Source organism: Myxine glutinosa, chromosome 4, assembly GCF_964187855.1.
Source record: "Myxine glutinosa chromosome 4, kmMyxGlut1.1, whole genome shotgun sequence".
Lineage (NCBI taxonomy): Eukaryota > Metazoa > Chordata > Myxini > Myxiniformes > Myxinidae > Myxine > Myxine glutinosa.
The window spans coordinates 112,966,750-112,980,652 of NC_136264.1; the positions used below are offsets into that span (position 1 = coordinate 112,966,750).

The window sequence follows — 13,903 nt, forward strand, 5'->3', positions numbered from 1 at the left end:
AAATTTATTGAAAATGAAATTTCAGAAATATCTAATTTACATAATTATTCAGCCCCTGAATCAATACTTTACAGAAGAGCATTTGGTAGGGATTACAGACTTGAGTCTTCTTGGGTATGTCTGTGTCAGCTTTGCACATTTGGATTTGGGGAGTTTCTCCCATTCTTCCTTGCAGATTTGCTCAAGCTCTGTCAAGTTGGATGGGGAGCGTCGGTGAACAACAATCTTCAAGTCTTTCCACAGATTCTCAATGGGATTCAAGTCTGGGGTTTTGCTGGGCCACTCAAGTACTTTCGCGTTCTTTTACTGAAGCCATTCCAGTGTTGCTCTGGCTGTATGCTTGGGGTCATTGTCCTGTTGAAATGTAAATCTTCACCACAGTCCAATGTCTTTTACACACTGAAGCAGGTTCTCTGCAAGGATTTGCTGTATTTGACTCCTTCGTTGTTCCCTCTATCCTTACAAGTCTCCTAGTCCCTGCTGCTGAAAGCATCCCCATAACATTATGCTGCCACCACAATGCTTCATTGTAGGGATGGTGTTAGATGGGTGATGAACTGTGCTAGGTATCTGCCAGACGTAGCGCTTTGCATTCAGGCCAAAGAGTTCTATTTTAGTCTCAACAGACAACAGAATATTTTGCCTCATGCTCTCAAAGTCTTTCATATGCCTTTTTGCAAACTCCAGGCATTCTGTCATCTGCCTTTTTTTCTCAGGAGTGGCTTTCGTCTGGCAACACTACTATAAAGCCTGGATTTGTAAAGTACTGCAGAGATAGTTGTCCTTCTAACAGGTTCTCCCATCTCAGCCAAGGAACTCTGTAGTTCTGTCAGAGTGATCATTGGGTTCTTGGTCACCTCTCTGGTCACCTCCCTTGTTATTTTTCCAAGTCCTTCTTGCCCGTTTGCTCAGTTTGGTTTGGATGGCCAGCTCTAGAAAGAGTCTGGGTAGTTCCATTTGTTTCCATTTCCTAATGATGGAGCTCACTGTGCTCTTGGGAACTTTCAACACTCTAGAAATTGTTCATGCCCTTACCCATATCTATGCCTCCTCACAATTATATCACGGTGTTCTGCAGTTATTTCCTTGGACTTCATGGTAGTTTCTGCTCTGACAGGCACTGTCAACTGTGGGACCTTATATAGAAAGGTGTGTTTCTTTCTAAATTTGATCAGTTGAATTGGCCACAGATGGACTCCAATCAAGTTGTAGAGAGATCTCAAGAATGATCAAAGGAAATTGTATGCAGCTAAGCTCGATTTATCGTGTCGTATCAAAGGGGTTGAATACTTACTCACTCAAAAAAATTCAGCTTTTCATATTTAATTGATTTGTAAAAAATAAATCTGAAAAAAATCCACATTGACATTATAGGGTATTATGTGGAGATCAGTGACAAAATAATCTCAATTTAATCTATTTTAAATTCAGGCTGTCACAACAAAATGTGAAAAAGTCAAGAGGTGTGAATTCTTTCGGAGGGCAGCGAATGCTTAAAGCACAACCTCCTCCCACCCACTTTGCTTCATTCCATCAAGGACCTTTTTAGTATTTATTCATGTGAAGGACTCAGCCATATGTTGCCCACAGCCCCGGGTACCAGCCAGAGGCACATCCCTGCAGCCCATGCCTAAGGTCAAGGCCTTTCAAGGAGATGTACCATCGGCTTGCCTGCAAGCCCATCCAACCACAAAGTCAGGACAAGGTTCTTGGGAGCCACCTAAAGACTCTGCACCCCAGGTAAGTTGGTTTTGGTGTGTGCATAATGAGCACAAACTCGACAGTCAAAATCAGGATGAAAACAATGAACGGACAATAAAAATTTGTACTGAATAAATTATTTATTGTATTTTGGTCAGGTGAAGGAAATACAAAAATAACACAAGAAGACCACAATTAGTACCAATGACGAAGTTATGTTCTATAATTAATAGGAATGTCATTCTAATCTGAGTTGAAATAAATTACATGGAATTAATATATTTTTGTAGACTATATTCCCTTTACAGTTTCATTGTCGTTGCAGTAAAATATAGGTGCAGCTACATATTAGGTGTGCAAAATTGTGGAATATTTTAAAGTCCCACCATCACTCTTTTTTCTTTCAAATGTTCCCCTGTACCCCTTTCTTCCCTTCCGCAGTTTTTTGTCCTAAAACCACTACTCTCTCCTTCCCCTTCCCAACCTCACTCCCTGCTTGAAGCTAGATCCATGGAGTGGGTTTCACAACTCCTCCTACCGACACCCCTCCAACTCTTATTATATATTTCTTCATAGATTCTTTTGAAATATTATATGGAGGAATATATAAATATAAAAAGGAATATATTTTCCTTTGTATAATCCCTTTAAACATTATATATATATATATATATATATATATATATATATATATATATATATATATATATATATATATATATATATATATATATATATATATATATTCCTTTAAATTATTACATACTCTTTTAAAATACTATGTATCCCTTTTAAATCTTCCATATAAGAGAGATGTTGGTCTGTCTGTCTGTCTGTGTCAACATTTTTCTCAGAGTTGGCTGAACGGATCTTCGTCAAATTTTCAGAGGCTCATCAGTGAGTGCCTGGGAGTGTCTTAAGCCCCCCCCCCCAAAAAAATTTCTTTGAAAAAAAAAAAGGTCGTTTTTTTGGAGGTAAAATAAATAAATAAATCGCTTGATAGTGCCTAAGCCTTTTAAATTAATGATAGTTATATACAAGTACAGATTCGCATAAATAAATACAAAACAATCACCAGACATTTGAATACAAATAAATCAAACAATTCCGGAAGTGTACGAAGTTGGTAGTACGGCTTCTTCTTCTTCCTGATTGGCATCACACTTAACTCAGAAACGCGATGAATGCCACAATTGCCACATTCACCCACCAGCATATATATGAACCCCCTTAATCTCCTGCCCCCCCTCCCCTCCCCTTCCCTCCCCCTTCCCCCCCTCCCCTCCTCCGCCTCCTCTCCCCCCTTCCCCCCTGCCCTCCCCTTCCCTCCCCCTCCCCTCTACCCCACCCCCACCCGGCAAGGTCGGGTTCTTCTGCTAGTATTACATAAAGGAATATCTAAATAATATATAATTAAGGAGTATACATATTGTTGCGGATCCCGGGTTCGTCGACGTACTAAGGGGGGTTTAAGCCCTGCTCCCCCTCGAACTCCGGGTCCACGAGGCCGCCAACCACAACTACTGTACTCGTGGTGGATGGGTTGCTAGGCAACTCCAGCCGCCGAGCCCGCAGCTACGCGTGGAAGGGTTAACCGTCACGACCCGAATACCTTCGGACACACGCAGCCGTGAGAACGGGGGCTGAACCCTGCACGAGTCACGCCGATCCTTGACGCCCGAGCGGTTGTGCGTCGCGTAATTTGTGCCGTTAACACTATCGAACCCGATCGAGCGGTTTTAATTCGGGGCGATACTCGGTCAATATTGGAAAGGGCGATGACGGCCAGGCTGGAAACCAAACACAGGATTTATTCACAATATTTACAGAACATTGACAAAGCGAAGAATCTTAATGGCCTTACCTATGTTCCCAGGCAAGGGCCCTCATTCGTTCGGGGAAGGGGGGTGGGGGGGGGGGGGGGGGGGAAGAGGGTAATGCGCACGAAGCGCGGTCGCTTCGTGTAGCTCACCCAGATGGGCTCGGTCGTGCAGCTCGCCCGGATGGGCTCGGTCGTGCAGTTCGTGCAAATGGGCTCGCTGGACGGAAGCCCCAATAATTGCTCCAACCTAGGACACCACAGCCGATTATCATCGCGGCAGGGACGACGATCGATAACGTGCACGTAGCAGGAACCAGAGGAGCATGCCGTATATAGGAGCCAAGCTAGTGAGGGAGAGTATAACAGGAGACTAGCGCGAGAGAGCGTATACCCAGCAAGAGAGAGCCGGCAAGAGAGAGTATCTCAGGAGCCCAGCAAGAGAGAGCCAGCAAGAGAGAGAGAGAGCGGGGAGTCTGGGCCGGGTTTTATAACCCCCCGAAACCCCACTCGAATGTTCCATGGGCCTCCATTGGCCGCCTGGGGTCACGTGTTGTGACAGCCCCTTATTGGTCACCCTCGGCCACTCCCTTTAGCTCCCATTGGTGACAGCTCATTGGCAAAGCCCTCGGCCTCTCCCTTTAGCTCCCATTGGCTGCTCACTGCTCCTCCTTGGCCACTCCCTTTAGCTCCTCCGTCGGGCCTGCAAGGCCTGGCCTAGTCCCATGACGAGGCACTTTAGGCTTCGATGAGGCCTACTATTATCCTGCCTGCCTCAACACATATCAACACATCCTAACACCGGAAAGGGGAGTATGCTTTACATTTAATAAGAAATAACTAACTATACGAGGCTACATGTTGTGGTGTAACTAACTATGGGGGGGTTGCCTTTATTCACAAAACCGCAACAATATATATACTAGCGAGGTTCCTGTGCAATGCACGGGTGGGAGGCCAACAGACAATGCAGAAACGGTGAATGCTAAAGCATGAAACCAATAAATTCCACATTCCTGTAGCACCTTCAGTCACACGTCAGACATGGACAGCAGGTTCGTGAAAGACTTCCACAAAAAACATAACCATTTGAATGGTTCCATACCCAGTCAATGGCGAATCTGCATATGGCAATCTGTGAATGACACGCTCAGAAAGTAGAGACCGTCACAGCATTTCATCATTCACTTGAACTCAATATCTCTATTTTCATTCCAAACAGCATAACTCCAATCACAACTTAAATAGCATTAATATAAAAAAATTAACTTTTACCAACATTCGTGACATAAACAAATATTTAAATCCAGATGTGAAGAAGTTCCGTACAGTTGGGTGAATACAATTATGAATTCAAAATCGTAATTGTATTCACTCAATTCCAAACGTCATTCAAATCATAAATTGATAATTTAACAAAATACTGTTTTAAATGACGGTTGTATTAGGATATTCTCAAACCAGCTCATTGCCGTCATCTTTCCACTTCCGGATTCGGGCAGGTTCATATCGAGTTAATTTCAAAATCATAATTTTATTGAGGAATTTTTGAAACCTCCTACCTACCTTACAACATCCGCTGGGACCCCAAAACGTTGCACATGAGGTTTGGCGGGGCTAGCCCCAAAACTGAGGGAGTAGTTTGGGGACGGACAGACAGACAGACAGACAGACACTCTTGTTTTATAATGTAGATATATATACACATCCCTTAAAAATATTATTTATACCTTTAAATTATTACATATTCCTTTAAATTATTATGTACTAGGGGTACCTGGTGCTGCATGGGAAAAAAAACTAATTAAGGGTTCCGGCACATGCGCTTTGTAAAATGTATGGAGTTATTGTCGTCATGGTGGTGAGATTTTCCCAGCGGGGATTTTGAGATGTGTTGGACATTGAAAAGCTATGGAGTTATTAATTATCGTCATGGTGGTTACCTTTTTCCTGCGGGCTGGCAGGATTGGAAAGCTCCTCTTGGAAAGAGGATTGACGAGAAGAGGAAGAAGTTCAAGGCGTGGCAGAAGGCGAAGGGTACGGGAGCAGAAACAGCAGAGCATGAAAGTTATAAGGTAGCCAGGAAGGCTGCAAAGAAAGAGGAAGCAAAGGCGCAGCAGGCATGTAGGAAAATGTTCGGAGAACGCTTGGATTCGGAAGAGGGTCAGAAAGCAGTATTCAGGATTGCAAAGCACATAGCGAAAGAGAGGTGTGATGTGATGGGGGTGAGTTGCTTGAAGGATGAAGTGGGACAAATCGTTGTCGACCCAGATGGAATTAAAGGAAGATGGAAAAGATATATGGAAATGCTGTTGAATACAGAGAATGAATGGGATGGCAACATAGAGAGTAACCCAGTTTTAGGACCGGCAGAGAAGATAACTGAGAAGGAAGTTGAGGAAGCGATAAAAGCAATGAAGAGTGGAAAAGCGGGAGGGCCCACGGGAGTTGTGGGAGATATGTTGAAGGCAGCAGGAAGTTGGGGTGTGAAGAGAATGACAGAGATCTGTAATCTGGTGGTGAAAGAAGGCCGCATTCCAGTGGACTGGGAACTGAGTACCCTCGTCCCTCTATACAAGGGGAAAGGTGACCCTCTGGAGTGTGGCTCGTACCGAGCGATAAAGTTATTGGAGCATGGAATGAAGGTATTGGAAAGGGTGTTGGAGAGGAGGATAAGGAAGAAAGTGAAGATCGACGAAATGCAGTTTGGATTTATGCCAGGAAGAAGAACGACAGATGCGCTTTTCATTGTGAGGCAGTTGCAGGAGAAGTACATGGAGAAGAGGAAGAAGTTGTTTTTTTGGGTTTGTTGATCTGGAGAAAGCATTCGATAGGGTTCCACGCAAAGTATTGACATGGGCATTGAGGAAGTTAGGAGTGGAGGAATGGTTGATCAGAGTAGTGATGGCAATGTACAAAAGAGCGCGCACAGCTGTAAGGACGAAGGACGGGACAGTGGTGAGTTTGAGGTGAAGGTGGGAGTGCATCAGGGGTCGATACTAAGTCCACTACTATTTGTAGTTGTGATGGAGGTGCTGGCTCAGAACGTAAAGGAGGGTTTACCGTGGGAGTTGTTGTATGCAGATGATCTGGTGTTGATTGCGGAAAGTATGGATGGACTGAAGGAAAAGATGAACAAGTGGAAGGAATGTATGGAGACAAAAGGTCTGAAGGTGAATATCGGAAAGACGAAGGTGATGGCAAGTGGTAAAGCATGTGGTGAGGTGGAAAGAACTGGGAAGTGGCCGTGTGCTGTGTGCAGGAAGGGTGTCGGAGTGAACTCCATTCAATGTACAATGTGCGCTGAGTGGGTTCATCAAAAATGTAGTGGTCTGAGAGGGTCATTAGTAGTCATTACCCAGTGTGGTAGCTACATTCAAATGTAAGGTGTGCACAGAGGGAGCTGCAGATGGAGGAAATGTTGAGTTGGATCTTGGAGACGGCGTGAAGCTGGAAGGTGTGAAAACATTTTGCTACCTCGGAGACATGCTGAATGGAGAAGGTGGATCAGACTCGGCAACGGTTGCTCGAGTGAGATGTGCATGGAAGAAGTTTCGGGAACTGAGTGGCGTGCTGATGAGGAGGAGAGTGTCGCTGAAGCTGAAGGGAAAGGTGTATGCTGCATGTGTGAGAAGTGTTATGATTTATGGGAGCGAGACATGGGTAATGAACGTAGAGCAGCAACGAAGGCTGGAAAGGGTGGAAATGCGAAAGGTTCGATGGATGTGCGGATTATCGTTGAGAGAGAGGAAGACAAATGATGAATTGCGAAAGATGATGGTAATATTGCCTGTGATTGATGCTGTGAAGAGGAACAGGTTGAGATGGTTTGGTCATGTGTTGAGGAAGGATGAAAGTGACTGGTTGAGAAGAGTGATGGAAGTTAATGTAGAAGGAAGTAGAGGATGGTGAAGACCGAGAAAGACTTGGCTAAAGATGGTGGAAGAAGAAATGCGGGCAAGGGGGTTAACAAGGAGAGATGCAGAAAATAGAGCAAAATGGAGAAGATTGTCATGGGGACCGCAAGGCTAACCCCCGCTCTAGCAGGGAAAATGGCCTTAAAATGCATGTTGTGTTGTTGTTGGCAACAGCACTGCCTGGCCCCTCATCTCAATATACATTTTATAGTGGCCTTTGGTAGCCTAAAAACGGCCTTCAAGGCCAATGTGTGGTCGGTTGAAACTTTGCTCAGATTCTGATGTACCGACACGAAACATTTGGGGCCTCTAGGTGCTGCGGTTCGGCCATGACAGAGTAACAAACAAACGCACAAACACTAGAAATTATTTTCAAGATTCCTTTAAAATACCATGCAGTATAGTATATTCCTTTAAATTATGATATATTCGTTTAATATACTATTTAGTCCTTTAAAATACCATGTATTCCTTTAAAATATTATTTAACATATTTTATTCAGCCTTTATGGTTGGAGACTTCCAATTGCAGTATTTGGACCCGTGAACCCCCTTCCTCCTCTCTTTCTCCCTTCCTCCTCTTTCTTTTTAAAATCTTTATTCATTCTCTTCTGCATATATAATATGTCGGTGGCCCATATTGATAGTCTTAACAATTTAAAGTCATACTTTGCGCTTGTTATTTTTCCAGACATTCTTAACCTGTAAGAAATTTAATGGAACATGTGAGATACTACTTGCAACTTTTGGTAAATGCTTTTCTTGCCTAGCTAAAAGTTGATTGAAGAAAACATTGTGAAGTCTGCAGCCCCCTCAGTTATTTCTCCGCCTAACTTGTATCAAGAGTTATGGCAGAATAAATTTGATTTAAATATTTTTTGGTTCATCCTTTCTTACTTGAAAGCAGTCACCCTTTACTTGTGCTCTTGGAAAGAGCTGAATCGATTTTCTCCTGTTCTTTGTTTTGTCACGTCATGTGTACAAATTCAGATTTTGTTCACTTATGCCGCAATGATCTCCAAGATAATAGTAAAGGATGTAGTTGGCCTTGCTTTTTGTATGAATATAACAATTGAAATCTTGATGAACAAGCAGGTGAGTCATGATTATGTAGGTATCGTAATAATACAAGTGAATAAAAAAATTTATGCTAAATCAAAAAGGCAATGTAGGGATGACAAACTACAGTCTAAAAAAGATCCTAAACAAGATAGGGATGATGTTGGTTTAGAGAGTAGCTAACAGTATTGCCATCACATAACAATCCCTACATGACTGCCTCATTTACACTTAATCAGTTATTGCTTCAAGCTTCTACAAACACTTCACTGGTTACACCAGTACTTGATTACTCTTGTAGTGTCACCACATACTGAGACTGTACAAATTAGCAGCCCGAGTACAATGTTATAATATCAATACATGATCATGAACTTCTTCCAAACTGCATGGACATCTCTAATAACAGCATTCAATAATTTTCTGCATTTGTGATTGGTTACTCCAAGTTGATAAAAAAAAAAGTAGGAAAGACAACTGAAGCTGCAAGAAATCCCTGAAATTATATAGGAGCTTCTTATACTTCTAGCTAGGCCTAGCCCTAGACAATAGTCTGGAGGCAGTGATGTAGGGATTGTTATGTGATGGCAATACTGTTAGCTACTCTCTAAAGTCTAAACCAACATCATCCCTATCTTGTTTAGGACCTTTTTAGACTGTAGTTTGTCATCCCTACGTTGCCTTTTCAATTTAGCATAAATTTTTTTATTCACTTGTTTGTGTAATTTTTTGCAATGTGGAATAACACAATGGTATATGGTACTCAGAGGATACCCAATCTTGGAGCAAAAGTGCCAAGATATCTTGGTCAGCAATGTCAAACACTCTGATATATATTAACCTTGCATACAATGTTGTAAAACATGTTCTATAGTCTTATACAATTGCACGGCTAGTGCTCGGTCAAAATTGGTCCATCTTATGCTGAAATTGGCCGAATTGCTCGAGCAATTTCTTTTTTTTCTGCTAAAGCAATAAATGTATTTTCATAACCCACATCGACATATCAAACAGTATGAAGAAAGACAAGATTATTCATGTGGTGCAGTCAGTATATGTTGCTTCATTATATTCCCAATCCCACATTCAGATTACGAACACATCTCTCATTGAAATGGAAACAACACATTCAGATCAATACATCAATACATGTTGTGTCCTAGCTGTTTATAGATTCATTTACAGTCTAAGTTGTAAAAAAAAAGTGCGAACCAAGTCAAGATGCATGCTCATGGAATGAAACATTTATCTTTCCCTGCACCTATCATATCATCTGCACAATGTCCTGCACTGCTTGCACTTCATCAATTCCCCAGTGCACCATTGTTATTATCGAAATATCGATGAATTTTATTTTATACAGTGAGTCCCCGACTTATGGATGTCCGATTTACGAACGCCCCACACTTACGAGCAACTGTCCATATACGAAATAACTATTTATGGCGGAACGACTTGCATGCGTTCGTTCAGTCTTACAAACCGAACAAGCGTAGCAATATGTGGACTAGTTTGCTCCGCACATCAAGTACAGCGTGGGTCAGGGATCATACGTTGGCTTCTCTCGCCATTTCAGTTTGTATGGTGTACTGTATCGGTGTTGTAACTGTACTCGCTCCTATCTGTTGACATTATTTTCCCTGTAATCATGGCAGATAAATGCAAAAGTAATGTGAAAGTAGGTGTCTCTTCTAAGAAGCGTAGACCATTCCAATGGAAATCAAGCTGGACATTATAAAGCATTCGGATAGAGGAGAAACACCATTGATCCTGCTCAAATTCCATCTCAGTCTCCAGCCCAATCACCAGCCTCATCTTCCTCCTCTCATTCATACACCACTTCTCCTACCCTTATTCTTCTCCTCCCTCCCAGTACTGCACATTAAAATCCTTATTTTCTTTCTCTATTTCATGTTATTATTGTATTATTGTATTTATTTATTATTGTGCCATAAAGGTAGTTAAATGTAAATAAACATAAGGAAAATTATTTTATTTTTTATAAAGGGACTTGGTAGGATACACGTACCCATACACATATTATATGGTTATCGGCAGCATTTTCGGATTTACGTACCAATCAACTTACGAACGGACTTCAGGTTTGTAAGTCGGGGACTCCCTGTACTCTCATTTATATCATACCTGTTTTAGTCCATGCTTTGTTTATGCTTTATGTCATCGCTATATTGCTCACTTCCCTATGCCCATTCAAAACTCTTAATGACATTCAAATTTATTGATGGATTTTTTCCCAACTTTTACAAGTTCATTATTTTTTTATTTCCTTCTCTAAGTTCCTTTATCTTTCTTTTTCAAATTTCTTTGAAATATCAAATTTCTCTTTCTCAAGGTTCTCCTTCGTTTCATATCCTTGTAGATCCTCAATTTGTCATCGACGTTTTAAATCAAAAGGTCATTGAATGTCAAGTGTGATGGTCAATAAACTCATGTGTGATGTCATTTAAAATTTATGTTTCCTTTGTTCCCCTGTCAGTCTGTGAACCCGTTGCCATCTATCAATCCAAGATTTCTGTATAAAAATACAAATATCTGCAATCGACCAAATGTTAGAAACGAGTGTGCATCAAATGTATTAAATTGGGTCTTTAGTCTGCGTAAAAGTCCTTGAACTCCATTGTTCTGTTTCTTTAACTGACTTCCTTCTTTTCTTCATACATTTCTCAAGCTTCACTATCTGCGACTTGTGAATCACTTTCAGTGGGCTTCGAATGTCCATGTTTCCTACTTTTCTCTGACCTGTCACTGCCTCTTCCTTCTTTCCCAACTCCTGTGCTCAGAGTGGCCGCATTAGTCCCGAGGAAATAGATCTAGAGAGTGAACCTTGGTATAAGTTCTTCTCTGAGTTGGACTTTGGCCGGCCGGTAAGTTGATGTAGGAAAAGCGACTGTATAGATCACTTTGATAAATGACAACTACTCCAGTCAGTCAGTCGATAAAGAGGAATTCTAAAATCCATCAGCGAATTTGCTGATTTTTTGATCTATACAGAACCTTTTCATATCCCTGTTTTAATAGCTATTGCTACAGGCCATTGCTTATTCATTGTTTCACTGCTTATAAATGTTCATCTTTGTGGACACAATGTGCACACTTTTTGCTTTGCATGTGAATTTCCTTTTCCAGCTGTCCTATCTTGATGGCTTTGTGGTGAACGTGTTGCTCTGTCATGTTTGCTTTCCTTTGTCCCTGCTTGCTGCCTTTGTCTCTCCTGCGTCCCACCTCGTTCTCCTGCTTCTGGGTTAGCCTCCCAAAAAGACATGGGATGTAGCACCCGGAGAAGCAGCCATCGTTCCAGTGGAGGAGAGGAAGGTACGTCATCAGCCCGCCAATGCTGCCTCGCATTTTCCTTCAAACACAATTGTTTCTTCAAACGCAACTGAACTTCAAAATTGTTTCACGACCTTCAAACTAATTTTCTCCTTCTTCGTCATCGATGTGTCACGGCTATCTCAAACTCGACACAAAGCATCCTGGCTTTCTCCTGACACACACACACACACACACACACACACACACACACACACACACACACACACACACACACACACACACACACACACACACACGTTTTGGCTCTCAGTCTCTCATGATAGGCTTGTCTGAACTTTCAATATCTGTATTGAGCTTTGATACTACAAGCAAATTTTGAAAGTTTCATTTAAATTAAAGATCTTACAAATACGAGTATATATGCTTTACAAAGTCATACCAACTATCGTAATTTAAAACATTTGGGTTTTTGATATTTTCTTGCAAAATAGTAGTTCATGACCTCTCTCCTTTCTTTACAGGACAACGGGCACATTCAACCATGGCAATACAGATTAATATTTTATGGCAAAGATCAAGTAACCTTTCTTGTAGATATGCACTTGGGTTACATCACAAGGTGGCCATTTGTGCATTCTCAATTACTTCCAAGAGTTATAAAGAAGGGAAAAATTACAAAGCTGTTTTAGAAGTTCAGGCTTTGGACTATAGCCGACCTGCATTAACCACCATCAGTGCATGATCATATGAGTGTAAACTCTCTGCAATGCATATTCAAACACAGGTCAGTGTGTCATATGTCCAAACTTCACGGAAGATCCTAAATACACTCTGGCAGAGTGGATGTGATTTCTTGAAAATGTTAAGACTGTTCTGAAAAACAATCAGCCCTTGAATATCACCTCATGTTTTCTCATCACACTTCAGTAACTCATAAGAAGGCGACTCATTTCTCGAAGGGATCATTCTAGGAGAGAATTATTGGGGTCTTAAAGGGTCCTGTGGGTCTTTATGACAGATAATAAGTTATAAATTTAAATAGTCAATTCACCACACAAGGTCGTGGTTTTATGTGCCGTACCCCAGTTTCGCTATGCCTCCTGCACTGACGTACCACAATTTTGCTGCTTAGTATCCTGTGCAAATGTTTCTAAAACTGCTTCTTTTTTTTTCTTTTTTTGTATACAAGATCGAGGCTCGTGAAAGAGCTAACATTAATCACACGAAAAGTCAAACCGACACACAAAACACAAAAAACAAGGGGAGCAGCAGACAAGATGGGGAGAGAGGGGGAAGGACACAAACACAACATTTGAGAGCAGGGACATCGGGAGAAATGTGGGAGGGGTAGGGCTTGGGGGGAGGTGGGAGAGGTATAAAGCATATGAACACTGCAAGGACTCTAGGGTGAATTAGCTGCGGTAGAAAAGATCAAGGTTTTGGATGGGGGAAGATAAGAGATGGTGGTGAACAGCTGTTTTAAAGACCTGGAGGGAGGAGTGGGATTGAAGGGAGTGGGGGAGTTTGTTCCAGAGGCGGGAGAAAAGGGGAATGAAAGAGTGAAGGTGAGCAGAGAGCCTAGATTTTGGCAGTTTAACCATAAGAGGGTTGCAGGCAGATCTTGTGCGATCTGAAGGAATATTGGGGGGGGGGGGGCAGAGCACAGGGAGAGCTGGGGGAGCAAGGCCGGAGAGGAGTCGGTAGAAGACAGAAAGACCACCAACCTACAGTATTCCATTGAGCTGCGGATGAAAGCCTTGTATGTGGTGAGGAGCTTAGGTGTGCAAAGGAAGGACTTCGCACGAGGGAGGATGCCCAGTCGGCGACTGGCTTTGGAGGCCAGCTTGGAAATGTGGTTTTCCCTAGAAAGATCATGGCAGATAGTGAGACCCAAAAGCTTGAGCGACAGAACTTCTTGGAGAGGATTGTTGAGAAAGTAGATGGGAGGGTTTTCCAGTCGGTCCTTTCGGAGAGACATTGTAAGAGTGTGAGATTTGTCAGGATTGAAAGACATGTTCCACTTGTTTGACCAGTGTGTGATTTTGTCCAGGTCTGCAGAGAGTGAGGAGGCTGCAGACTGCCGATCTGAGGGATGAGGAATGGAGCGGCAGAT

The 13,903-nt window shown here is 42.2% G+C and overlaps 1 protein-coding gene across 24 annotated transcripts in view; it reads left to right on the top strand.

Moving 5' to 3' along the window:
• LOC137417608 (vinexin) overlaps positions 1-13,903 on the top strand; it is a 361,763-nt gene that overhangs the window by 216,440 nt on the left and 131,420 nt on the right. For 20 of the 24 annotated variants that reach the window (XM_078776281.1, XM_068103523.2, XM_078776283.1 and 17 more), the window contains 3 exons: positions 1,591-1,740; positions 11,298-11,381; positions 11,764-11,829. In XM_078776281.1, the coding sequence (XP_078632407.1) occupies positions 1,591-1,740; positions 11,298-11,381; positions 11,764-11,829 (300 nt within the window). The remainder of the gene's footprint in view (positions 1-1,590; positions 1,741-11,297; positions 11,382-11,763; positions 11,830-13,903) is intronic. The other 4 variants (XM_068103525.2, XM_078776285.1, XM_068103527.2 and 1 more) reach the window with 1 other exon arrangement.